General features: G+C 44.5%; 1 protein-coding gene across 4 annotated transcripts in view; it reads left to right on the top strand.

The window, feature by feature from the left end:
- SLC35F4 (solute carrier family 35 member F4) overlaps positions 1-27884 on the top strand; it is a 118585-nt gene that overhangs the window by 81944 nt on the left and 8757 nt on the right. Inside the window, exons 1-4 of one of the 4 annotated variants that reach the window (XM_071426175.1) lie at positions 989-1321; positions 12536-12724; positions 17330-17627; positions 24661-24880. In XM_071426175.1, coding sequence (XP_071282276.1) covers positions 1246-1321; positions 12536-12724; positions 17330-17627; positions 24661-24880 — 783 coding nt within the window. In that variant the 5' untranslated portion in view covers positions 989-1245. Of the gene's footprint in view, positions 1-988; positions 1322-12535; positions 12725-17329; positions 17628-24660; positions 24881-27884 lie in introns of those variants that run through there. The other 3 variants (XM_071426174.1, XM_071426178.1, XM_071426176.1) reach the window with 3 other exon arrangements.

The raw sequence follows: 27884 nt of genomic DNA, 5'->3' as shown, positions 1-27884 counted from the left end.
TTTAGTCTTCCCTAGAGCCAGTGGCTTCTCCCTCTTTGGTGGGATAGTGAGGAAAGGAGGACCAAGCCCTGGGCTGAGAATCTCCACTCTCAGCTGCTGTCAAAAGCACAAGGACTACAGATAAAAGGGCTACTACCCTTAAAAATTCATCAACTTTGCCAGCAGATTCTGGGAGAGCTAAGCTGCCTTTCTGGTCGCTCCCTTTTTGTTTCCCATTGTTCCTAGAGCAAACACTTGAATATAAATGGTAAATGTTTCTCCCCACAAATTCTTGGATAAAACTTGATAGTTGATCTCTTGGTGAAGAGCTCTGGAGCCAGGGCTCTTTAGAAGTGTCAGTAACCACTTCCTGGCAAAGGAAGCTCCCAGCACAGTGCTGGTTGTACAAGGGGATGAGATCTTCTAAGAGTTCCAGAAGTTGTGTGGGTTGACACCGCTTCGCTCAGTGAAACTTCTCCATTGCTCCAAGTGAACAACTTCCAAAAATATTAATAGTAATAATAAAGAAGTAGAAGAGAGAGAAGGTGTCAGGGAAAGAAGACCTAACATGTCCTGACTGTCTCAAGGGAAGTGAGGAAGAAATGTAGACCAACCATAGCCTATATATATATTTTTATATATATATATATATTTCTGTATCTGTCTAGGTTGTGACAATTTTTGTAGAGTGTTAGAAGAGCCTCCTGCAGTACCACTGCTTTATTATCAGACACAGACCTGGATGTCACCTGTTCTTTTGCCCAAGGCATTCCTGATTTAGCAGCTCTATAGGAATACCCTTATTCAAAGTTTACTTAAAATAATTACTATAATCATCCGTATATTGTCACAGTGTAAGGAACCAGAAAATTGCATTGCATAATTCCCTCGCAGTTGTCTGAGAAGTCTCCTGTCTGTGCTGTGTTGCCAGCACAGCGCAGAGGTTTGATGTGAAATCCCAATTTCCTGCAAAGGGGCTGCCGCGGTTTCGAGTCCGCGAGGTGCCGCCGCTGATACATTTATATTTTATCTGCCGCGCTCCACAATTGAATGAAAGAGAAGTGTTGGCAGGGGTCAAGCACTGTTTGAACGTGTTGCAAATGGTTTCCCAGGGAAACAGCAAATCAGTACTCGCAGGCTCCTGCAGCATCTCCAGAACAACATCCAGCCACCAGCCATAGCCCCGTGTTTGCTGTAGTACTCGGGACCAGGGGCGATGCACAGTGAGCCAGAGTGAGCGCCTGAGCAGGAGAGCAATTCCAGAGGATGAAGAAACACTCGGCAAGAGTGGCACCGCTACCATCTTACAGTGTTTCCGAGTTAAATTCGCCTGTGCCAGACGGTAAATGCTTTTTTTTCCCCCCTGTAAAATCTCATCCTAGGCAGGAGTTCACTCCGCATGCTCCTCCTGCTCCGTTCCGTGCAGAGTAACAGGAATATTGTGTGTGTGTGTGTGTGTGTGTGTGTGTGTTTTTAAAGTAATGCTCAGATAGCATTTTTAACACTTTAATATCATCTGGGATAAGTGCCAGTTAAATTTCTGTTGCCTGTGTTCAACTGCTGTGTGAATGATTCTTGGTGAAGAAACTGATGTTGAAACATGAACAACAGATAAAGTTGTTGTACTTCAATTCTGGCTTTTAAAATGATGTCACATTAGGTCCATGTAATGTTATTGGCTTTTCTGGAGTATTTTACTGTGGTGCTCTAGATTTATTGGTTTTGCTGTGAAGACAGAGGCACCAACTTTTTTTGTGCTTGCTGTCCCTCAGCTCAGCTTAGCAGTTGTCCCCTTAAACTGCTTTTTCTCCCCTGGTTTTCAGAAGTGTCAGCTCTTAAGCAATTCTTTAAGACAGAAAAACCACAGAAATACAGAAACCAGAAAGATAGAAACTGGGAATTCTTTTGTATGCTCTTTATCAGACATGAGAGCCTTATTCCTTTAAGAGTGCCCATCAACTTCACATCACACCTCAGAGTCACTGGGAACGTGGTGATGTTGTCCAGCAGGAAATTTCACTGCCCTGATAGTGAAACAAATAAAAGTCAGTGTGCTGAAAATGTACATGCTGTATAAATCAGAGGTCAAAAGGGAAAGCTTTCTTAAAAACAATCCTGATGTTCAGGTTTGAGTTTTTGACTTAAATGTCTGTAGAAATCTCAGGCTTTAACTGCACCATTTGAGTTTATAATCCTCAGTGTCAGATGTTCCAAAGAGCTGCCTAGTACTTCCCCAAGTTGTTTGTTGTGCCAGAAATGAGCTGTTTTCCCACCAGGTGTGTGTGGTGAGGACACTGGAGCTGTAAAACGGCAAGGTGTGTGCTCTGTCTCTGGCTTGAGCCAACCAGCAATGAAAATCTAATTCCTTTTTGTGAGTTGAATTCATCCAGGAGCAAAACAAAGTCAGAGCCACGGTCCAGTGCTGGTCAGCAGAGCGTGACCTTCGATCTACCTGGCTCAGGCTGCCTTCAATTACAGACAGGGCTGGGGTTTGATAGACCAGGCAGGAGTTTGTGTTGTTTTTTCTCAGAATTTTGTATGTGATATTTAGAATTCTGCAGGCTTGGTAGTTACCTAGTGTTTCTTCCTTGAGGGGAAAAAGCCTTAAGGAAAGTTGGAGGAGCTGAGTGCTTATTGCTGGTGCACAGCACCGGGCTTTAGGATGTGTGATGTTGTGATTCACACCCTCACCTGCTTTTTTAGGAGCAGTGTTACGGCCAGGTGAGCTGGCTGTGCTGGTAAAATGGGGTGATTTGCTGCTCTTTATTTCCTGAGGGCTCAGACCAGGCTTGTGTCACGCTTGGAGGGGAATGCAGAGCATGAAAAGTTGTCCCTGCCTCACAGGGCTCCAAGACAAGCTGTGGTTGCCTTCATCTTCAGCAGTCCAGCTGCTGCCAGGTGCCTCTGTTAGACCTGTGTTAACATTCTGCCCATCCTGGGCAGCAGCAGCAGCAGCAGCAGCAGCAGTGCCAAAACTGCACTGCCTGGTTCCTGAGGGAGGGAAAATCCAGTCTTCATAGGAAGAAAGAGCAATAGACTGGAAATGACTATATGACAGCACTTGTCATACCCAACAGGCTGCAAATGGAAAGGTTCTTGCTCAGGATGGACCTGGCCAAGCTGAATTAATACTGAACCCATACATTAAATGTGTGTGCAGCCAGTTTTCACAGATCAGCAAAGATCATTTAGCATGAATTCCCAAAGAATCCTAATGGGATGGGGCAGCCAGCTTCCCAAAAGCACTGCATCTGACCCCCCCCTTTCTTTCCCAAGCATGAGAGGGCACATGGAAGAGATTCCAGAGCAGCTTGGGCTGTGGGGCTGTGTGCTGGGAGGAGAGCAGGGGAGCAGTGGGCTCTGGGTGAGCAGTTTTCACACAGTTCAGCTTTGAGGCTTCCTGGATCCCTCCTGATAAAACCACAGGAGCTGCTGACTCCTGGAGAGTGGAGTGAAATCCAGGCAAGAAGACTCCTTTGGTAGGGAAGGTGCACTCAGTGCTTGGAGATGAGTGGTCCAAAGTGCTGCTGCTCATGTGGAGGGAAATGGTGCAGAGAGCTGCTCAGGGTGGTGGGACGTGGGTGAGTGGGAGGATGTGAGGTGTGTGCCAAGCTGGCACCACAGCCACCAAATCCTTTTGAGAACATCTCTTCACCTCAGCCTGGCCAGCCCCCACTCCCCAGCATCAGCCAGGTGTGTGGCATGGACACATCCCACCTATCCCAAAAATGCCATCATGGACAGGCAGGGATGAGACCTGCCAGAGCTGTTACCTCAAGGGCAGTGGAGAAAACACTTGGAAGTATCTCCTGGGATTGCAAAATGCAGCAATACAGTGATAAATCCCAGCTGCTTACCTGGAAAATGTTCTTTTCCAGGCTCTAAAGCTCTAAGTCAGGCAAGAAATTGAAGCATGTGCTCAGTGCACTGCAGAGCTGCCATGGCCTGAGTCTGAGGCAGGCAGCCTTGGACTCATCCACATCCATCCAAATGTGAGCCTTGGTAAGTACTGAGAAATCTGGGAGAGCTGGGCACCTGCAGCAGGTGATTCACCTCCCAGGACTGGTATCTGAGGGAGCTGGCATGATTCACTCCCCAGAGGCACCCAGCAGAGGCAGCAGTTTGTGTAGGAAATAAATACAAACCCAAATCCAGAGTGCTGCTAGGTGTCCATCAGTGGCACAGCTGCTCTTTTGGGTCTTGGGACATCCATGAACCAGCCTGGATTTATGGCTGTGTTTCTTGAAAGTAGAAGCTGTATTGTGATTATTTATTAATGAGGTACCTATGAGTGATATCTGGACTGTGGTGGGTGTAAATTCCTTTCACAACAACTTCACATCAAAGCAGCCTCGTGGCTTTCATTGAAGCTGCTCTTGAGTTACAGCAGTGAAAGTAAAAGTGAGAGTTTAATTGGGAGTGTGTCTGTTTATTTTTGGAAATGTCACCAAATTCTAGCAATGACAAGATTAATTTTCAGAGGATTTTTTTAAAATAGATTGTTAACCTTTTGGTTTGGAGTGGACTGTATAAATTGCAAAACGATTGGAAGCACATATGATATAATTCATTACAAGATTTATAGCAGAGGGAGTTTTTATGGGATGGTGTGCAGCTTTGAGTCAAATTATTTGTGTTTATCTTGCTCAGTCAGTGCTGGAGTGGTGGGAAGATGGTCTGATCCTGAGATTGGCTTGAATTAATGTTGGATCAGGTATATCTGGGGGGAGGGAAAAAAAGTTCTGTAGTCTGATGTAGCAAAGGATATCCCTTTGAATGTGTGAGTCCCAAAGGTCTCCCTCAGAAGTTGTCACTGAGTGCTCTCAAAGGAGTGTTTCTGTAAGCAAAAACATAAAATAAAGTCCTGGAAGGAGACAAAGGGTCTTAAATTCTGGTGTTGTTCCCCTCTTTGCCTGGGAAAATTTCTGTGCTGAAGGAAGAGATGTCCTTCCCCTCCCCACAGGAGGTCAGTGTGCTCTGCCTCCAGAGATGTCATGGTTAATTCTGAGATTTCAACACAGCATTTGTTTTTCAATGTTTTTCGTTGTTTATCAATGTTTTCTGGCAGCAGAATGCAGTCCAAAACATTCCGCTCCAAATGGATGTTCTAAATATTTTTTTTTTTTTTTGGTAGGTCATTGTGTGTTGTAGAAGTTTTGATTTCAACAGATAAAAATCATTCTTCATTTGCAGTACTCCCTTCTGCATTCCTTCAAACTCTAAGTATGCTGTCATGCCCAGTAACTTTCAAATATGAGTAGCCACTGTGTTTCAAAATGCATATTCCAGCTGCCAGTCCCACACAGATGTTCTCAAATAAAGCCTCTTTCCCAGGATCTGCTCTGACACTCCCACACTGGTGCTGGTGTGTTATTTTTGGTGTCAAATCAATGAAATTCCTTGTCCAAGCTTTTAAAAAAAGGCAGTGATACATTTGTTTGAGTCAGGCTGAAATGAGAAAAAATATTTCCATGTTTTTAACTATATTTTCAATAAAATGTAGATGGAGTAAAGATTTGAGAAGGAATTTGGGGTTTTTCTACTAATTGTTTTTATATGTTCTGAGGAAAGGCCTTGATCTAGAGCAATACAAACAGGAGCCACTTACTTCAGAAAAATAGAATTTGAGAAGTCCTCTAGAGTGGCCTTTGGGCTCCAGGGCTCTGGAAAAGGCAGTCCACAGCTTGCCTACATCCTGTAGCATGTTCACATCCTTCCTGCTAAGGTCTTTTTCTGTTTTTATGGTTGTTTTTTAGCAGCTGCAGGGATTGCACAGCAGGGTTGTTGCAGCCTGGATCCACTTGGTGCTGCTGTCCTTGGTCAGGGCCTTTAGGACACAACACTGAGTGCAGACCATGCACAGCACATTGGCTGGTTGGCACAGGAGCTTCCACCTCAGAGCAGGTTCTTCAGCACAAGAACATGTGGCTGATGTGCAGAGAAATGCATTTAGAGGCTTGCATTTAGCAGGGTTGCACGTAGAGGCATCAAACTTGGAGCAATTGATGAGAGAAGCCCCATCTCAGAGACTGTGGGGGCCTGGGGATATGTGAGGAGAGGCCTTTGTGCAACTTATTTAGCTATTTCTCACTTATAAACTATTCCCCACTTATATTTCCCACTTATAAGTGGGAAATCAACTATTTCCCACTTATAAAAGCCAAGGAGAGGTCTGGGAGGGATTTTTTTGACTGTCTAACTTGGATTCCCTCCCCTTACAGATAGGCTGGAACAGCTCCTCTGGAAGGGCTATGAGGTGCAAGGATGTAGTGGCACATCCCTTGATCAGGCACTAAGTGAATTAAAGGATGTGAAATTTAAGTTTTCTTTGTTAATTTTATTGCAAGGATGGGAGGACACGTGGAAGTTGTTGAGATTCCTGGTTGTAAGCAAAGTTGCTGTCTGCTGATCTGGAGTGAGGGCTGTGTACAGACACTGAAGAGATAATTGGCAGAAATTGCTGATGGATGTCACTTGTAAACCACAACAAAAACATCTACTTTTTCTGCTTTCTGCTCTTGACAATAGTTAATCATAGTACAAGAGAAATGCTGTACGCCATCACTGAGTCACTTGTTTTTCATTATAATCTGAAAATCTTTTCCCCTAGGATAAACAAAAAAATAAACAAAAAAACCCTGTAACCTTCTCATCCCCTTCAAACATGAAAACTTCCAGAACAAGCAAATAATAAATGAACAAGGCATCGCTCTGAACAGACATCTGTGCATTACTAATACACAGAGACCATTGCAGTGTTTAAGTGGAGAACATTATCTCCAAATGCCTGAGACATGCTGAAAGGAATTTTCTTCACAGAACAAGAAATGCTTATTCCTCAAACCTGTATAGCATGCTGCCAGCAGAGCATGTGTGCCTGTTTTCTTGATTTTGCTGGGCTTTAGTGAAATGTAATCATGACTTCACATCCCTGGTCACATTGATGGTTGTAAACACATTAAAAGTTGGGGACTTAGTCAGTGTGTGTGCCCAGACCACTGGGCTGGTTGTACTGGTGTGCTGTGGTTGACACCAGTGCAGTGAAGGGCACAATTTGATTTTACAGGCAGTAGCTGGGATAAAATAAGCCATGGACCTAAGTCACTGAGGATTGATGGTGTTGCATACCCTGCTACCAGCTGTGTGCTAACAGTAGCAAACAATCCAATTAAAGCTGTGGCTAATCCAACCTAATGAGGTTTTGTTGTAAAATGGACAGAAGCAGCTCTCTTCACCTCTCCCAACAGCAGCACCACTCAACACCCTTTCCATGGGCATCCCTGGCTGCAAAACTCACATCATCTTCTCCTTGCTGTGCATCAGTAAGGGCAGAATTTCACTGGGGGAGCTTCCTGCCCTCCCCTGCTCATAGCACAGGCTGTGGGAACACTGGGGCTCGTGGGGTGTGAGCAGGTCCTCACTGGGGTGGGTGCTGCTCCTGCAGGTACCACTGCAGGGTAAAAGGAACATTTGCAATTCTTTCTCCAGGGCCCAATTTAGCAGGAAGGTTCAGCTGACGTGTTTTCCACACCACAGCAGAACCACTCCTGCCTCCATCCATCTGTCAAAGCCCAGCAATGTGGCACTGCAATGGAGGCTTCCTTTTGTCAGCACAGAGACAATGAGAAATCAGGGGCTGAGATGTTGAGGGCACAGTAAAATAAGACTATTTTAATTCTGAATGAGTAAGAGGCAGATTGTAGGTGCCTTGAGTGGCCTTTTGGCAAAGCTGCTCTCTCTCCTGACTGTGGTGGTAGCCAGAGGTGAGCAGTGCTCTGCAGGGCTTTGGGAGTATAACACGCAGAAATTGTTCAGCTCATTCCCATCACCTATTTAACCATCGATTTCATTGTGTAATCAAATAAAGAGAATGTGTTTTGGCACACCCCATCAAGCCAGATGTTGCTGTCTCTAAATGAGCCAGCACTTCGTGTCAGTAATGCGGTGTCGTGAATGCACAGATGGCTTTTGGAAGGGAATTCAGTTACCTGCTTGAGAGGTTCTAAATTTCCATCAGGGCAGTTGGATAAAAAAGAAGAGAAAAGGACACAATCTAAGATGATCTGGCCATAGAATTTAGTTCCCAGAGTGCATTTTTGTGTAGCATTGATTATTTAACTGGCGATCCATTTGATGCAGGGCAGAGGGAACAGCGTGAAGCTGTGTCAGGGGAGGTTCAGGTTGGATGTTACAAAAGGTTCCTCATGCAGAGCGCGGTTGAGAAGTGGTCACAGCACCAAGCCTGACAGAGCTCAAGGAGCACTGGGACAATGCTCTCAGGGACAGGGTGGGGTTCCTGGGGCTCTCCTGTGCAAGGCCAGGACTGGGACTCCATCGTCCTTGCAGGTCCCTTCCAGCTCGGGATATTCCATGACCCTCTTTTAGTAGGTGTGAGACCATGAAATTGCAATGGGTTGGTTCAAATGAAATTGCATGGGTTGGTTCTTATTATTCCAAGCACTGCTGTCACATGCTAAAGGTGTAAAATACTTGAAGATGATCTGAAGAGAGTTGGTTTTGAACCTCAGAGTGTAATCCTTCTCTCCAAGGCCCCTGGAAAATAGCAAAGGGATTTTTCTAGCCAAGGTGAGGACACATTTTCTCATTGTGTGAGCTGCCTCTGGTAACCTGGACATGAGCAGAAAGCCACAAACCATGGCTTGCATCTTTCAGAGGGGCTAGGGAGCTGTGCATTGTTTACAGGTGGTGGTGAAAATGCTTCTGAGGAGCAGCACATGCTTGTTCTTCCTGGCTTGAGTGGGCATGATGGCAGCAGCAGATGGAGCCACCTCCTCCCACAGCTGGGACTCAGAATGGTGTTAAAGAACATGGAAAGGCTGGACTTGAGTGATATTAATCACGTGGTTTAGGCTAGTCACAAGCATAATTACCTTGCTAAATCAAAGTACACTGGGATATGTGTATAATAATTAATGCAAGATGGGGACAGACTTTGTTAGAGTCGTGGAAAGCCATGTGTTCCCCTTGCTGGTTTCTCTTTGGTCTCCATATGTAGAGAAATGGCCTTACTTCTTAAGCTATAAAGCATCTACATTTGCAGGGTGAGGAAATAGATTTGCTGAAACAGATTAAGAAACTGAGTAATTGTAAAAAAAAAGTAATTGTAGAAAAATTTTACAGTTACTAAAGCAATTGTAAAAAACTTAGAAAGAGCATGGATTTTTTTTATCCAATAATGAAAATAATCCAGGTGGACTTGGCATATTAAGATGTATTGGATACAATAGTGTGAGGTACTTTCCATTTTTCCCTTTCTTCTATGGTCAATCGTATTGGCAGGGTCTTGCTTTGACACTCAGTTACAACCTCCAAGGAACACTTCCAGCAGCAAGATCTGACAGTCTGGCAAGGCTTTTCTTACTTGTTTTTTCCCAGTCTCTCCCAGTAGCACACTCTTAAGACAGCAAATGATGCCCAAAATGTAGTTTTGTTCTCAGCCTGTGATTCATCCCTGCTAAAGCCACAAACTGTGTAAGAATGTTGGCACCTCTGCTCAGGGTGGTTGTTCAGGACCAGGTTGGATGAGGCTTTGAGCACCCTGGTCAGGTGGAAAATGTCCCTGTCCATGGCAAGGGGTTGGAACTGGATGTTCTTAAGTTCCTTTCCAACCCAGACCATTCTATGATTCTCTTATTCTCTGTATGGAAGTTCAGTGGAGCTCTTGATCCCTCCAAGTTTGGAGGGACTTAGCAGATCCCTGCTCCTCAGCTGGGAGTTGTGGAGTGAGACAGAGAACCAGAGTTCCATGGGCTCTGCCTCCCCTTCCTCTCCTACAGGACACCACTGCCCACCTGGGAGGTTTCACTGCTCAGCTGTGCAGATGCTGATTTGTCATCCCTGCCGCTGGCTCCAGGTTTGGAAAGTGAGCCCAGCATTTATCTCTTCACCTCTCCTATCAACAGATATCCTGAAAATATGTTCAGATTGAGCAGCATTAGGTGTCCCAGGCTTTCCAGCTGTAACAATGAAATGTTGATAAATGGCTGCGCTGTCTGATTGCTTCAGGTCTAAGGGAAGAGGAATTCAGTAAATCAAGCAGTGACTTTCAGTTTAATGTAATCTCTTGAATTACAGTTTTGGTCTCACCTGCTGGGTCTGTCAATGCACAGGAGAAGATTCATGCCTCTCTGTTGTACCAGATACAAATAACTCAGAGCTCCTTTTGCACGTGAGGAAAAATAGGCTTCCATCAAATTTTGGTTGCATTTCACCTGCTAGACTTCTGCTGAGTATAATGTGAAACTTGTTCTGAAATTAATCTGAATTGAGACATAATATGTGTCTTTCAACATAATGAAATCTCTTTTAATGATGAATATCAAAATGAGGAGTGATGATGAGCCAGCCACCTCAGTGGCTTCTTCTCCAAGGACAGGCAACTGGCAAACACTGAAAATAAAACCTCTTTAATTTGTGGACCTGAAAACTCAGAAATGCCTTTTTGAACATTTCACCCCCAGAGTAGTGATTGGCTTAACCTCATGGAGGCTGGGACAAATTTTCAGATGACAAATGAAGGTTTAACTCATAAGAGTAACTTGCAAGATGTTTACTAAATCTTACAAAGTAGGTGATGTTATCCTTGTTTGACCAGTGGGAGAGGTAGCTCTTGGAGTTTTGAAATAAGTGGAACAAAGTCATGCAGGGAGTTGCATGGTTGCTAGATCATTATTTTCTCCATTAAAAAGTAAATTTGTGAAGGTGAATGGCTTTTTAAAGGTCTGAAAACATCCTGTAGGCTCTAGAAAGCTCTTTAGAAAGTAATGCTTGTCAAAAATTGAGGAGAGGCAATATAGTGCTTTGCTTAGCTTGCTTCTCATCATGTAGGTCTTAATTTTTCAAAGTGGGTTTGTGGTTCTGCTGTCATAGAGTGTGGGTTGTTTACTGCATTGATGGGATTTGTAGGACTTTATCATCAGTTGGATTCTAAACTTGGGTGCCCCCCTTGAGTCAGGGTTCCCTCATAATGGACAGAGAAGAAAGGGAAGAGCATCTTGAGAAAGACCATCTGGAGGGGGTCAGCTGCTGGTTGAGTCACTTTTCTACTTGGTAGGAAAAATAAACCTTGCAGGCTCTAAATAGGCTGAGGGATTTTTTTTTCTGTATAATTCCATATTTTATACATCGGTCTTTATTAGACTTGGTGAACCCAACACACCTTTAAGTCCATGGAAGATTGCATGAACCCACTGGCAAGAGTCCTGTCTCAATTCTTGAGTCTTGGATACAGCCCTTGCTTTGGAATATACTTTCAAGTAGTAGTTGAGTTTGATGTGTTTTGCTCAAAGTGCACTGGAATGGGTCATGTTGCAACAAAAAATGTTCCCTTCTGGGATTTCTGCCACAATTGTTACACATCTGGCACCTTACACATGGGGTTTGTGTCTATTTTTGTATTCTTTTCAATATGAAGTAGTTGGGATTATCATGTTAAATCCTTCCAAGTCACAGCAAGGTCAGTGGCTGCTCTGGGTGTGGGTATCTTCCACAAATTTAGGTGAGATGGTCACCAGTTGAAGTGGCAGCTGCAAAACAAGCACTGGGTGATCTCAGCTGGCCATGAACACACATTTATATCTGCCAGAATGGCCTGTCATCCTGACTTTCTGCTGGACAAGAAGACTCTTGTGCTGCTCATGTGTTGACCTCTTACAGAGACACCTTCAATAAATTTGGAAGTCCTTGCACAATCGATCACCAGTCACACTGATGGATTCCAGCACTGCACTCCTTGTGTTGATTCCTGATTCTTAATCCGGCCTTTCATGCTCTTACTCATTAAATATGGTGTCCTACTCACTGGAAAATTTCTCATCTGGTAGCACTGGTGTTTCTGGGACCTGGGGCTTCTCTGCCACCTCATGCCTCTGTCCAGCTTCTGTGTGAAATGCCTCATCTTGGAGTTGTCTGCACATAGCAGAGGAAGAAAAAGCAACTTCTCTGAAGATGTGGAGATTCTGATTTGGTGTTTGTAAATGCTTAAAATCAGCATCTTCAGTCCTGTAGCAGAAATCTTCATCCAAAAGACCTGTGAGTGACCATGGCTTCATTCCATACGAGAGTCTCAGGGATCATTCTGGAGGATGGAAAGAGGAAGCTCTCCTCTAGAGGGGCTCCCAGCACTGAGGGAGGCAGTGGTTCCTCAGCCCTCCTTCCCACCCTGAGGGGGAGTGGTGAGCTCTCCTCTGGCCTGATTCAGTGCCAGTGCTCAGGAAGGGCCCCACGTGAGTACAAATTCCTTTGATGTGCAGGCCCTGTGGACACGGAGCCGTGGGGCTGAGAATACACTGCAGCATGGGGCTCTCGTTTCTTCAGGGGGAAGACTGGTTTTCATGCAGCACCTTTTTATCTGTAAGGGGGGAGAGAGTTAAGTATTTATTTACTCACTTATTTGCTTTATCCTGAGCAGAGCTGAAACCTGCATTTTCTGCCGTGCGCTTCCTTTTGTATGCATTTCACTGCCAGCCTGTTTGAAAGCCCCGCGTTCCTCCGGGGACTTTCCAGACAAAACTGATGCAAAACTCTTTCTTCTCAGGTGCCTCACGATCATCTGTCATCCAATGCAAGCCAGGAGGCAACTGCCCCAGCAGACACAGAGGCATGACTAGGCAGCTCTCCCCTCTATCTGTTGCTGAAGATTCTGCTGCTCCCATTCTTGAGCTGCAGAATCGAAGTCCCTCGGGAATCTGTCGGCACAGCAGAGTCGAGAGGCAGAGCAGATCAGGTAGGAACCCACAGCCACACTCCTGGCTCTTCCCTCTGTCTCTGCAGAGATGGGGCAGGGCCCGAGCATGCTGAGGTTTGGTTTGCCCCGTGCAGGTCCTTCCCGAGCCCGGGGGTGAGCGGGAAGGTCTCGGGACTTCTGCTGGTCAGGATGACCCCGAGATGTGTTAGAAAGTCTCTTTTCCCAGCCCAGCAGTGGAAGAAGGAGTCAGAACTCTTCTGGTCTCATTCTCAAGGTTGTTTATTGTTTCTTATCTATAACATTCTTTCTCTGGCCTGCTAAGGTCCGTTCAGCAGGTCAGACAGAGGCTGCCCCTGGGGCGGTGTTATCTTTTTATACTAAAAACTACGTGTACATTATTTACCATAACTTCTCAATACCTGTCACCCATATTAGACAGTGAGCTTCTACTCTAAACCAATCCAAAAGTGCCACCATCACAGCAGAAGATGGAGGCCAAGAAGAAGAAGGAGAAAGGCTGGACACGTGCAGATCCCTCCATCTTGCCTCCTGAACCCCCATTCTAAAAGCCCCAAAAATCTATTTTTCACCCTGTGACAAACTAATTATTATTCTACTTAGACTTTCGTGGCTTGCAGATCCTCATATAAGGTTGGTAATTTTTTCCATGGGTTGTAATCAAAATCACAGGTGTCTTGGGCTCTGTGCCAAGGTCTCTGAGCCCCGTGGCAGGGGTTTGAGCAATCCAGGGCAGCCAGAGGGATGTCCTGAATTCCAGCAGGAAGGTGGCACAGACGGGAGGAGAAGCCTGGGATTCACAGGTACACGACATGCGTGAGGCACACAGCGCGAGGCACGGAGGATCCTCAGAGCTGGTTAACCCCAACACACGGTTAGGTTTCACAGAGTGGTTGTGTCTCCTCAGCTTCAGCCTGGCCACATGCCAGAACCCTTAGGAGTTCCTTCTCAAAGACAGTGATGACCTCAGCTCACGGATGGTCTGATGAAGAGGAAGAGAAGGAGCAACAGGTGGAAGGATTTCTAGGGAAGACCATCACAGCTCAGATCAACAGTCAGCTGCACTGCAGAACTTCACTGCAGAAGTTTAGCTCAAATGAACCTGTAGGTGTGGTGAACACTGACCTCTTCACTGTGGTGGCCATGCAGCAGCTGCAGGGATGGGATGGGAGCAGTTGCAATGTGCAGCCCCAGGCTTGTGAGTCTGCTAAACCACTCTGTTGAGGAGGAGAGACTTTAAATGAGTGAAATAATTTAACTGTCTGATCTTTTCGGAAGGAAACTATTTAATTGCCTGAATTCTTTGGAAGACTGCCTGTGTAGATACTGTGAGCAAAAAAGGGAGGAAGAAGAGGTTGGATCTCCCTTGCGCTCTGGACCTGGGGAAGCTGCACCTTCCTCTTGTCACTGGATCTCTGATGGCAGCAAGAGTCACCCATTTCCTCCTTGTGTTGGAAAACAGAGGGATCTCGTGCTCCAGGAGTACTCTCTTGATGGAAAGCCTCAGAAGAGTATTGGAGGTGATCATTGCTGCCATGAGCTGATGCAGCATCTTGCAGTTAAGATCAAATCTAATCATAGCTAAGAAATCAGAAAACCAAATTTCATTTTTCCGGATATCAGGCTGAAATAACTGTGCATGGTGGCACTAAGGTACATCCAAAATCAGAATCCATCTTCTCCAAGAAAGGGCTCTAGGCCACTTGAGTAGTGTCTGGACATCAAACTCTTCTAAACACTTACTTTGCATTTCTTAATTTCCTTTTTGATCCTGATCTTCCTATCCTTATCAGAGAAGTCTAACTACAACTGACCCAGTAGGTAAGCAAATACAAAGAATGTAATTTTCTAGGGTCTAGTTGCCAAATAGCCAGAAGAGTTCTGATGAAAAGCTGTAGGCTTTGATTTTCCTCATCTCACTCCTCTGAACACTGCAAGCAAAAGGCTCTTCTGTGACCATCTTGTCAGTAAAACTGCACTGTGGGCCAAGGGACCATGCAGGGCTGTTTCTGCTCACTGCCTTCCACACCGTTTGCCATTGGCCAGTGACATCTCCCTGTGTCACCTGCAGTGTGATCTGCATTCTTACCTGTTCTTTCAACTTGGTTTCTGTGCTCTTCCCAGGATAAGTCTCTTGGTTTGTTCCAGTCCCATCCAAATGCAGACCCCAGGGATTTCTGCTACCTTGCCAGTTGTAAAATACTGTCTCCCAGCCACTTTGGCTGATCAGTTTGTTTTCTCCTCATTATCATTTGGCTGATCAGTTTGGCTGATCAATTTGTTTTCTCCTCACTATCGTTTGGTGTCTAAACACAAGTGCTTGCTCCATGACTTGGAAATCCCTAAACCTCTGTAATAGGAACCGTGTGCCTGCTCACCCTGTGGCTCACCCCCTGTCATTATTTTGAAATCTATTTCTTATCTTGTCCTTTTGATTCTTTGGCCAGGAGTTAGGTGTGCACATCCCATGGATTTTGAAAGCAGCTGTCAAGCTGCTCTGTCACGGGGAATCAATCACAATTTCACTTAAGTTAATTGCAAATATCTGGTCTAGAGTTAAGTGCCTCCAGTGAGCTTAGATGTAGATAGATGTAGATATATGAGGATGGAATCAGCTCCCCTCTCACCATGCCTTTCCATTATCATTAAATATAAAGGGGCCCCGGACAACATGTTCATCCTGAATACACAGTTATTTGCTAACTACATCACAAGGGATGAATCCCACTGATTAAAAACTTACAGCAGCTCCCCACTGTGCATTTATTCAGGCTAAAACTTACACAGGTCTTTAAATCCAAGGTAGGTCTTGCAACAAGTGTGTGTTTCTGTGCCTTTCCCTGATACTCAGACCTGGGACTGTAACATCCAAATCAAATGCTGATGGTGGTGTCATGCATAATGACACCAATTGCATCATTATTGTGTAATTGGAAAATAAAAAGCATGGCTAAAAGTGCTTTATTCTTCTATCATTGTGTGATTATTTTAAGTGGTAGCTGGAAAAGGACTAATTGCATGGTAGTTTTACTTGGCAGGAAGACCTGCAAGTTGATGCTACTATAATATATTCTTTTTAAGCCATTCTAACTTGCAAATAAACTGTAATTTACCTTTCAATAGATGTCAGTCATTATTAGTACCATAAAAATATCTACTTTCTCTCAGCAGCCAAGGAGAATGCTAAAAGGATGCTTGCCTTTTCAGACCCGTGGCTGATTATCCTCTGCATGTTTTTAATAAACCTGTAATTTTATTTAAATTCTTGATTCACCACTAAACAATGGAGCCACTGAATACAGATTATTTTTAGGGAAAAAACACATCACACAATTGCAACTGCAAAAAGCTCCATGTCCTAGTTAGGAAAATTCTTGATTCGAAATCAAGAATAGCAAATCAATAGCATTTCCTGCTATGATAAATCTTTTTTTTTTATGTGTAATGTTTGTTTACAGTAATAGCTTGGAACCCCAGTTTGACATTTCTTTATGGCTAATGTAGCAAAACCAATAATATGAAAGGAAATTATGCCTGATTGTGAAAGAATACCTCTGTCACATAAAAGCTGGCTATAGGGCAGTGTATGCTCTCACTCAGTGCATCTGTAACTTCTCTCAAAATCATATTGTTTCTACTGTACATCACCTCATGTATTAATGTGGCTGATAATTGATGGGAGTAGTTAAGAATAGCTTCAGGCCATGATTTTTAGAAGATTTTCCTGTTTCTTCTCCCAGACTGTGCTGAGGTCAGACAGGGTGAATGGTTGGAGCTCAGTGCTGCCCTGTGGGCTCCCAGGACAGCAGTGTTAGTGCTCCTTGTTTTCAGCAGGGATCTAGGAGAGCAAAGGAGGGATCATGGGTTGCATCTCTGGGAGATCTGTCTGGAGAGCAAGGCACCAGTCAGTGAGATTAAATTCTCCCCACTTGTGTTAGGAAATGTGCACTTAGGTCTGAAAACCCCTGAAAAAAACCAAAACCACTGTGCTGAAATGGGAAATGCCAACTCTCCTGTTGCTCCTTGTTGATGTGCAGAGGCTTTATTTCTAGGCATGCCAAGCTTCACTTTTGTCCAGTTTCCTTTGTTAACTTCAGAAATGTAAGTATACCAACCTGACTGCAAAAAGCCTTTCTCTGCTTGGGTACATAAAGCCAAACTATTTCTTTCCACCCCAGCTTGTAAATAAAAGTGGTTGTGGAATTAAAGTGTTGAGAAATAAGAACTTGGTGCTGTCTCCAGACCTGCAGGCTCAGAGAGCTCTTGTGTTGCACACATGCACAGTAATTTGCCTCTGTAACATTTTATTCTGGAGGTTTGCTGGCAGAGGGAATGAAGAGCTGATAAAGCAAATAGCGACAACAGCTTATTTGTAATGCTGTTACCTCAGCCCTCACTGTTGTGTTTGTGTTTGGTTCTGCCTCCTTGAAGTGACAGAGCTGGTATTATTAAAATACTTTTGTGCAGGATTTCAGTATTTATGGGACATAGAGGAGTTGTAGGGAGAAGTCAAGGGATGATTTGTGACTTGGACAGAATTGGAGGTTTTGCCAAGAATTATTTTGAATGCATTCATTACATGTACAACTCTTTTTCTATTCTTCCTTTTTTGTTTTTCTCTTTCAGGAGAAGAAGGAACACAAACGCACACAGAGAGCAGCAGCCAAGAAGCTGAAGGACAGACACGATGCCAGTCTTGCACATCCACATTTCTCAAGCTAATCTGGAGATTCCTGATCATTTTGTCCGTCTCTTCCTCCTGGGTTGGGACCACACAGTTTGTCAAAATCACTTTTGAGACCTTTGACTGTCCCTTTTTCATGACTTGGTTCTCAACAAACTGGAACATTATGATTTTTCCCATTTATTATTCCGGGCACCTTGCAACTGCACAGGAAAAGCAGTCTCCAATCAAAAAATTCAGGTAGGCTTTATCGTGGCAGTATCCCTTTAAAAAACCTAATTCCTGAGGGCTGAGATCACTGCTGTGCTCAGTTCCTCCCCTGGTGTCAGAATAAAGGTCATGCTGCAGAAAACCTCATTCATAAATAGCTCACAGGAGGCTGACAGATGAGTGATGTGTGCTGAATAAACGGGTACCTGATTGTTAAAGGGCTTTTTTAATGAGTTGAAAAGGTCAATAATCTGCTTATAATCTTGCTGTTATGTTGTCTAATATCTCTATATTTTGTGTTCTTGCCTGGATCAGGCCATTGATGAATCTGTCCTGGTCCATTTATGATAGAATAGCAGTGTTGGGTACAACCAAACCAGCTCCTAGCTGGGCAGAAAGATGCTCAGAGGTGAGGAGGTGATTTCCATGGGGAAGACCATGGCTTGTTCTCCGTGCTGAGCAAGTACAGCAGAATGCAAATTGCCCTCTCCTCCTGCTGGAAATGTATAAATCCCTTTTCAGTAGCCCCTGAGAAGTCAGAGAAATACAAGGTTAAGGGGGAACCCAAAGAAATCATCCAGTCCAACCACCAGCGCTGCAGCTGAGCTTCACCTTGGGCAGTTCTGAGGAAAACCACATCTAATCTGTCTGCAGGGCTTGCAGGTACCTCACATTCTGTGGCAATTGATTTCACAGCTCCTCCTCCACTTCTGCTATTCCACTGATCTGACAGTGACATGGGAGCTGCTTTAAAGGACAGGACAAAACTCAGCTCACCAAGAGACACCACCCCTTGCCCAGGGAGGGAAGAGATTCACCCCTTGCCCAGGAAGGTCATTCTGGGCTGAGATCCAATTCTGTTCTTTCAGTGCAGGTTTGCTTGGAAAAGAACCTGCCTGACTCCAGCAGAATTGTCAAAATTCCAGCAGGAATTACCCAGTGTGGGGCCCATCCCTGGCTCCTGCTGTCCCTGAGCACACAGGAATCCCATTTGTGACTGTCTGGCTGGAGTGCAGCAGGGCCAAACTCTTCCCTCAGCTGCTTTTTGCCAGGATCTGGGATGTAATTTGGCCCTAAATTATCATTTCTGTCAAATCAGTGTGACTGAAATTGAACAGTTGCACTTAATTAAGTGCTTCTCTGCAAACCCTGGTGCTTTGTCTGTTAATGATGCTTCATTCAGATTTCTGCTGGAGTGTTTGTGAGAACATGAACAGTGTCAGCTTGGCTTCTGCATGTGGGGTGAAGTAATAACAATTGCACAGCAGATAAGGAAGAAGATGAGAAGAAATATCCCTGCAGATAAATCCCCTGCAGTTGGTTCATTCATTATATCTCTATCAGAGCAAAGTTTTTGGGCAATGCATAAAAAATTCCTGTGCTTAAATAATTTATATATTTCCCCAGCTGTTAAGAATTGAGCTTTTAAAGTTGAGGACACTGTCTTAGATGCCACAGGAATTTCTGCAGTGAGTGTGTGGACTCAGGAATAGTGTTAGAGGTGATGGGAATCTTCCCAGAATATTTCTGGGATATTTCTTATTCCAGATATGTCATGAACTCGTGTCCCAAGGAGGAGGTAACAGCTGGTAAATAATGATTTCATCAGGGAGAGCAACTACTTGGTCAGTGCTGTGTTACAACTTGACTGTCCAAACTCTTACAAATTGGATAAGGGATGAGCATCTCCTCAGGATGAGCTCTCTATTTTTTGGGATTGAATCTATTTAAAGGATTGAAAATATGTAGTTTTAACTTGTAGACAGAATGAATTTGATCTTTGGAGGTCATTTCACCCAACCTGTTCAGGGGTGTTTTCAAACCTGCATTAATTGTTTGTGTATTTTCTTGATTTGCATTCTTGATATTGTTCCTGTTGTGAGGCTTTTTATTACATTTTGTAAGATTTCTTGTTGCTTCATTTGCCTGTTTTATTCCTGTGCAGTAGCTAATTCTTGTCAATAAACCCATTTGCAGCAGTTCCAGGCTTTCCTTGGAGACCAGAGGTGATTTATCTCTATGTTTCTGGAGGATGTAGTTACTCTCCAGGAGCTTTAAAGACAATCAGGCATTTTGTCCAGCAGATATTCCCAGTGGATCTGAACAAACAATATCTGTGACATCTTGGCAGAGATCAGTGATCCTGGAAGTGACTTGCAGAGTGCTGCCCCAGGCTGGCAAAGCTGCAGAGAGCCACTGCTCCTTTAATAAATTCCACTTGGAACCACAGGAGTCTCAATCCTCAACTTTAGATTGGCTTTCTGGAAAGTTTAGGCTGCTCAGTACCTAAGAGAGGTGGATTTTTGACAAGGACATGGAAGGAGAATGGCTTCAGACTGAGAAAGGGCAGGTTTAGATTAAATATTGAAAATAAATTCTTGACTTTGAGGGTGTGAGGCCCTGGCACAGGGTGCCCAGAGAAGCTGTGGCTGCCCCTGGATCCCTGAAGTGTTCCAGGCCAGGCTGGATGGGGCTTGGAGAAACCTGGGATAGTGGAAAGTGTCCCTGCCCATGGCAGTGTTGGAACTGGATGGGCTTTAAGGTCTCTTCCAACCCAAACCACTGTAGCTTTCTATTATTATAATATTTGAGATTACAAATTGTGTGTTTCCTACTTTTCACACTTTAGCTTAGAGATTCAATCTTGTGGTCTGAGAAAATAACTCATGGTTATGAACTCACTGCTGCATTTATCTGAACTGTCTTGTTTGTCTTGAGGCAGAAGACAGCTCTTGGTATCCCCTCAGTATTGTAAATAAAAGCTATGTCCCTCATAAAGAGCTTGAAACTCCTTGCATTAGTGCTGGATAAGATGATCTGAAGTCCAGGAGGCTCAGAAATAGGAAATTTAACCCTGCCAGCATTTACCACAGCAGAAGACACTGCACAGACTCGACTTAGGAGCCTGATGCAGTTGTGCTGTGCAATAGGTGGGTGAAATTTTCAACGTCAGTACATTTTGCCTCCCCATCTGGCACCTTGGCTTCTCAAGGACAAGCACTGTGACACTGAGCAGCTTCCTGCCAGGATCCACCCATGGTGTGAGAGCTGAGATTGGAGCTGCAGCTCTTGCCAGCCTGAGGCACTGGCCAGGGGAAGCATTGGTATGTGCAGGTTTAATGTGAACAAAACACACTGGGAAGAGTTGGATTTCTTGGCTAAGGAGAAGTGAGCATCCCCTGAAGTGCAGACTGAGCCATGGGTTGGTATTTGTGTGTATGAAACTGTCACTGCAGGTTTGTCACCCACAGTGCTGTCCCTCTGCTGCAGCAGCAGCTCAGTGCAGCTCCCTCTGCCACCTGTGGAACAGCAAACCCAGAGCTGCTCTGCTGAGGTTTTTCAGAGGGAACATCAGGAACAATCCATCCCCATGGACCCTTCCTGTGGGACACAGCATTCCTGAGCCAGGCTCTGCAGGATCCCCTTTCCCTTTGCTGCAGCTCCCCAGCAGACAAACTGAGCTGGGCAGGCCCTTTCTGCCAGCTCAGATTCAGCCAGTGCTGGGGACACAACTCACCAGGGAGCTCAACCACACTCAGTTTGGTGCCTGCCCCCTTGTCTTGGTTTGGAAAGATAGGAGTCTGCTAAGGAAGGCAGGAGCCTCCCCTGAGATGGAAAATGTAAACCCCCTCCCACCGAATTGTTATAAATTTTAAATTAAGGGGCTCTCAGGCAAAAAATATGGGAGCAGGAATAACAGTTCTTTATTAGAGAAGAAAATAAAAATATAAAATGAACAATGCAGTGAACCAAACCAACACTGACAGAGTCAGAACCCAACCTGACACCCTGTGGGTCAGGGTGTCGGCAGCAGTCCCATTGGAATTGTGGCTCAGCCCTCCTGCAGTGTCAGGGGTGGCTCTGCTGGAGCAGGGATCCTGTAGAAAAGGGTGCAGTCTCTTCCTCTGAAGATCCAGGGGAAGAGGCAGCTGCTGTTCCTGTGGGGAATCCAGTGGAGAAAGCCATGCTGGTGTTCCAGAACCTCCAGATTATATCCAGGTAGGAATGCTTGGCTCCTCCCTCTGGGCTCACATCTCCCAATGGGATGCTGTAGCTCTTATCAGCCATGCAGTGACATTCAATGGCTGTTATCAGCAGGTGTCCCCTCCTGAGGGAGGAGTGGTTGTGGAAGAGATAAGGAAAACAGCCCACTGAACAGAAGATGGCAAATAGAATACAAATTGCTTGGCAGTCCAGGACACCCCTGCAGTGGAGCAGGGAGGTATTTTATTGCTGCAGATGCCATCATTTAGGCAGAAGCACTGAATTTGTGCTCCCAGAAGGGGCTGCTGTGTCATTTGCTGCCCTCATGTCACTGTGGCCTTGCCAAGTGCTAATCCAGGTGATGTCACTGCATTCATTCCCTCTGTTCCTGTGCCCCAGGTCTCTGCCTGTTTGCTGTTTTCCTCTGTGAGCTGCTTAAAACCAGCTGCTGGATTTCACTCCAGAGGAGGGAACAAACCCATTCCTGTGCAGGGCCTGGCAGCAGAATAACTGAGAGGGCACAGAGCTGTTCAGTGGGTGCCAGAGGCAAAGCTGCACGACTGCCCTGAGGTGCTGTAATTCCTGAGAGCATGGCACACTGCCCAGAGCTGAGGACTACCTGCAAGGAAAGAGAGTTATTTGTGTTAGAGGGCAGGTTTTAAATAGACTTCTTGTGCATTTGGAAATAGTTTGTGTCGTAGTTTCAGGGTCAGCTCTCCCTAGATGTGTCTGTGCCTCTAAGGCAGCAGCCTGCAGCATTATTTGTGTGGGGAGGGTTCCAGGGAGCCCCCTCTCCTAAGCCCAGGGTTTTAATCACTGTCATGTCTGAAAACTCCTGCAAGTTTAATTTTAGTTGCATGTCAAAAAGGCTGAGTTAACCACTGAGCCACCAGCCCTCAGAAAGCCTCAGGCAATCTGACTGGGAAAATAAAGTATTCTCCCAATCTCCTCACTGACTGAGCATTATTCATGGAGCTCTCCTAGGCACAGGGGTGAATTCATCAAGTTTCTGCCTCACTCAGCCTGACCCTGTCAGAGACTTTGCTGTATGTTCTTCACTGAGAGTTGAGGAACCTCCAGCCCCTGTTTTGTCTGGTCACTGCTGTGTGTGATGGAGGCCCTTTCACCTGATTAAATAGCCCATATAATTATATATATAAAATAATTTATATATATAATTTTTATATATAGCCATATAATAATAATAATAATAATAATAATAATAATAATAATAATAATAATAATAATAAATAGTATAATATGTTATATTTTAATATATTATATTTTAGTATAATATGTTACTATATTATGTATTTTATAGATTTTATATGTTCTATTGATTATATATATATTATATTGATTTATATATATTTGTATAAAATAAAGGTAATCTGCTATATCTGCATGCCAAGGAACACTGACGTGCTGCCAGTGAGTCCCTTCTCCCACAGGGAGAAAAACTGTCACCTCTAACTCCTGTTGAAATCAGAGTTACAAAAGCCTGCAAAGTTAGGCATTCATTTATTTGCTTCACTGAGTGTTTGCTTTCCATCTCAGATAAATGATGCACGCCAGTAGCTGCTCTTTTTTGTATTTTAAACATTTTTATCCTGATCTTTGGTGAACAGGACTCCTGAGAGTGTTGAGGTCAACTAGAGTGAAGCAGATAATTAGCAGATCCACCAGCCTAAGTACACAGAGATTGAGAATGGAATTTATTTTTATCAGAAATGATTGCTTTGTACACCAGGCTGCCTTAGTGGTATCAAGAAATGAGTGGTTATTAAGCTGAACCATAAAACCATTAAAGTTAAGATGTAGCTGATCTCAGTTATTACATAGATGTTATTATTCTGATTTCCTCAAAATGAAAGTGATAGTTTCCAATCTTAAGAGGAAAAAAAACTGCAATGTCTTTAACAACAAAATTCCCAAGAAATAGTAAAAATGTTTAAGGGGCCCTGAAAACAATTTTGTCTTCCAAATCAGGATAGTTATCAGACCACCCCCACCACCCCCAAATAACAAACATTTTTGCCATCACATTGCAGCTCAATCTTTGAAGTTGCTAATTAGTTCTGCATAATGAGTGTTTTAGCAATCTTCCAGACACAGAGCACTTTGGAGCCTGAGGGCATTGGGATTATTCCCTCCATGTCCCTTTCCTTGGAAGGATGTGCTGCAGGTTGAGGGTGCCTTGGTTCACCCCACTGCTTTTTGGGGTCACTTGTGGGACCTCCCATGTTTTAAGCAGTGCCAGGGTGCCTGCCATGCCAAGAAGTGAACACACTGGGAATATCTTCAGGAATGCCTTCAACCAAGAGTGCAGACAGTGGAGTTACTGAAAAACATCCTTCCCACTTTGGGATTCCTGAAATCCCAAGAAGCAAGGAGCTCACTGGAGCTGTGTGGGACACAGTGTTTGGGAATCTGGGGGTTCTGTTTGCAATTTAATTCTCAAGGAGGTGTCTCCTAGAAAACACAGCTTTTCACTGTACAATAAAACGAAGCTGTTAAATACCTTCCCCTCCCTTTCCCTTCCTTCTCTCACACTCCTGTGTGCCTGGCTCACTCCCACTGCCTGGTGGCTCCCTTCCCCACCACTCTGTGTCTGGCAGTCTCTTTGAGTATCTTTAGGCAATTCTTAAAGCTTCCTTGGCCATACATAAAAATATGTTTCAGCAAGAATGAAAACAGGGCTTGGAGCAATGCAAGAAAAGAAGAAAATTGGCAAGCTGCAGAGAAAAAATGGTGATTCTAATCCCTGTGCTCATGGCCTTGAAGGCATAGTCTGGGAGCTGTCAGAGCATTATAGATAACCTTCATTTCTGTGTGTGAGTCCCTGGATTATTGTTGCACAGAGTGTGATTATTCCAGGTAAGTCGCATCTTTTCTTCTTCCAAAATTGCTGCTTTAAGAAGATTGCGCCTTGTTTTCCCTGTGTGAATTCAATAATGGATTCTCCTGGGCGTGTGGGGTAGTTAGGAAAAGCAGGATAAAAGCCTAATGAATGTTTGCTGTGCTGCAGTGAATGCTAAGGAAAACCCTGGCTGAGACTGAAACTCTTTTCTTTCCGTAGGGAATGCAGTCGGATTTTTGGTGAAGATGGTCTGACGCTGAAACTCTTTCTTAAAAGGACTGCTCCCTTTTCTATTCTGTGGACTTTGACTAACTACCTGTATTTACTGGCTTTAAAGAAGCTCACAGCCACAGACGTCTCTGCCCTGTTCTGTTGTAACAAAGCTTTTGTCTTCTTGCTTTCTTGGATTGTGCTCAAAGACAGGTTCATGGGAGCAAGGGTATGAATGCGCCTCCTTTTCCACTCTCTCGTGTTTTCATAATTGCACTTTAACCCATCAGCCACGGTGCTGCCACTGCACTGGGGCACCATGAAAGCCTTTCTCACTGAGTTTTGTTAGAGATCAGTTAGAGACCTCAGAACTTCAGAGGGAGTTCAGTGGGGGAATTTCAAGGAGCTATTACAGCCAAGTGTAACGTGATGACTTACAATAGAAGAACTTCCATTTTCATAGAAACCTGTTCTTGTGGTGGTGTTCACAGGGGTCTCAGGACAAGGGAAAGAGACAAGAATCTTGACTCTTTGTTTCAGAAGGTTGATTTATTATTTTATGATATATATATTATATTAAAACTATACTAAAAGAATAGAGGAAAGGATTTCATCAGAAGGCTCGAAAGGAAAACAATGGAATGATAACTTGTGACTCTCAGAGAGTCCAAGCCAGCTGACTGTGATTGGCCATTAATTAGAAACAACCAACATGGACCAATCAAAGATGCACCTGTTGCATTCCACAGCAGCAGATAATTATTGTTTTTCTTTTCCTCTAAGGCTTCTCAGCTTCTCAGGAGAAAAAATCCTAATGAAAGGATTTTTCATAAAATGTGTATGTGACATATTCTGTCTTGGCATATTGAGCTGAAATTTTGTTAATTTTATTTTAAACTTAGTGGTGAATGCTTAGGTTCTAACCAAAGCAGTTTTATTCCTTGTTTGGATAGACAGATGTTTGTAATGTGTGATGTATATTTCTTGTGCTACCCTGTCACTTTTTACACACAAATTTACATGTGCATGTGTCAAAATTGCTTTAAAATTAACACAGATCTCTTCTGTGGAGGTGCATTTTGCACTGAAGTGTTTAAAAACTCACTGGCAGTAAAATGGACCCTGCAAAAATTTAAAACAGAACTTGAACAAAATGTTGTGCCCCTGGATCTGGGGAGAGCAAACTTGTGTAATTTTCCATGCACACATCTGCCACATGCAGCAATTTAAACTGTTGGCTTCACACCTTGGATGAGGAGTAGTGAGGATTTCTGCCAGTTCATTGATGCAGATTCCCCTCTGAAATGGCTCAAGGTCGTTTTGGGCACAGTCCTGACTTAATTATTGAAAACCTTGAACTTCATTAGGCACTGGTTGGGGCCAGGTGTGGTGGCTGTGACCAGAAGGGACCAGCAGCAGCTGGATTTAAGTTCCATGGAAAGCGTGGTGGATCAGGACACTCATCCAAGTCAGTTTGGTTTTTGAAAATGGGCACAGCAGCTTTTTCTTTTTTTTCTTTCTTCTTTTGTTTGTTTTTTTTTTTGTTTGTTTTGGTTTGGTTTTTTTTTTTTTTTTTGGTTAATAGTGTGATAGGTTCAGAAATGAAAGCAAAAGACATCCTGTTGTACAGGTATCTCATCTGGCTTTTGGAGCAGCCACCAGGACACTGAGCAGAGCACTGTGCTTGCCAGGCTGAGGAGGTGAGCCAGTGCTTGAAGGTAAAGCCAGACTACCTGGAGATCTATTTCCTACACAGCTGAAAATACAGAAAGATCAGGTGAATGTGACCCTCCCTCAGCCTGACTCAAAGAATAAACAGGGTGTAAACCCCTCAGTTCTCTACAGAAATAACAGCAACAATAACTACCTCACTCCACCCCTTGATCATCTGAAGAAGTTGAACATTTTGTACCCTTTAAGTTAATTTTCATCTCAAAGCAGCATCTTTCTGGCAGAGCAAGCATAGCTCTTGTGTTCTCCTAGCCTGCTCTGTTTAAGAAACCTAGAAATAAAAGCTGTTTTCAGTTATTATTTATTTTTCAGTGACTAAAGAAAGGTTGCTATGAATATGCATTAGTATGAATTCTGTAAACACCATGGGGTTCACAGAGAAAAAACCTGGAGGGAAAACTGAGCAGCAAATCCTGCACGTAAACTGGATTTTGCTGCTCACTGGCAGAGCCTGGATGCCCATTGCTGGAGAGGTAATTCACAGTGTTTTCCAGCAGCTCTCCTGACAGAATAACACTTAATTATGTTAATAACACATTCTCCAGTGTTGGAGAGCTAAAGTACAGCAGAGCAGCACAGACCCAGCTTTTTGTGCCTGAATGCCTCAGGAGAGCAGCAGGAATTGGGTTATTTGGGCAGTGAGGACATGAAAAGAAATGGAGGTCTAATCCTATACCTTGAGCCATGTTTTTATGGAAAAAATCTGCACCCAGGAGCTCAGCCAGCTTTTCCAAGGAGCTCAGCTCAGCTCAGCTCCAGAGCCATTGGGCACATCTGGGTGACATTGAGGTGGGGATTCAGAGTTCACAGAATTCACAAAATTCACAGAATTCAGAGAATCACTGGGTTGGAAGAGACCTTAAGGATCGTGGAGTCCAACGCAGCCCCAACAGCTCAACTCACCCCTGGCACCCAGTGCCACATCCAGGCTTTGTTAAACACACCCAGGGATGGGGACTCCACCACCTCCCCGGGCAGCCATTCCAGAACTTTCTCACCCTTGCTGGAAAAGACTTTTCCCTGATATCCAACCTGTATTTCCCTTGGTGCAGCTTGAGGCTGTGTGCTCTGGTTGTGTCAGTGCTGCTGGAGAAAGAGCCCAGCCCCAGCTGAGCACAGGCACCTTTCAGGAGCTGTGAGAGTGATGGGGGCAGCCCTGAGTCTCCTTTTCTCCAGGCTGAGCACCCCCAGCTCCCTCAGGGCTTCCTCACTCACAGGGTTTGTGTTCCAAGTGCTTGGGACAGCAGTGGCTCTGCAGTGAATTCCCAGCTCCCTGTCAGCCCAGTGTGGCTGCAGCATTCCCCAAACTGGCCACGGATGCCCACGGGCATGTGGGACCTGCCTGACATCCCTGTGATCCCCTGGCACCCTCCCTGCACACCTGAAAGCAGCTGCCAGCCAGGCTGCAGGGCTGGATTTTTAGATCCCACATCTAAAGACAAACGTGTCTTGCTGCCCACCCTGTGGAATGGCACAGTCCCACCCGTGGGGGCCCTGCAAAA

Source organism: Agelaius tricolor, unplaced genomic scaffold (genome assembly GCF_023055355.1).
Source record: "Agelaius tricolor isolate 1412-34295 unplaced genomic scaffold, bAgeTri1.0.p SCAF_5, whole genome shotgun sequence".
Lineage (NCBI taxonomy): Eukaryota > Metazoa > Chordata > Aves > Passeriformes > Icteridae > Agelaius > Agelaius tricolor.
The sequence above is the reverse complement of the archived record's forward strand: the minus strand, read 5'-3'. Positions and strand labels throughout refer to the sequence as shown.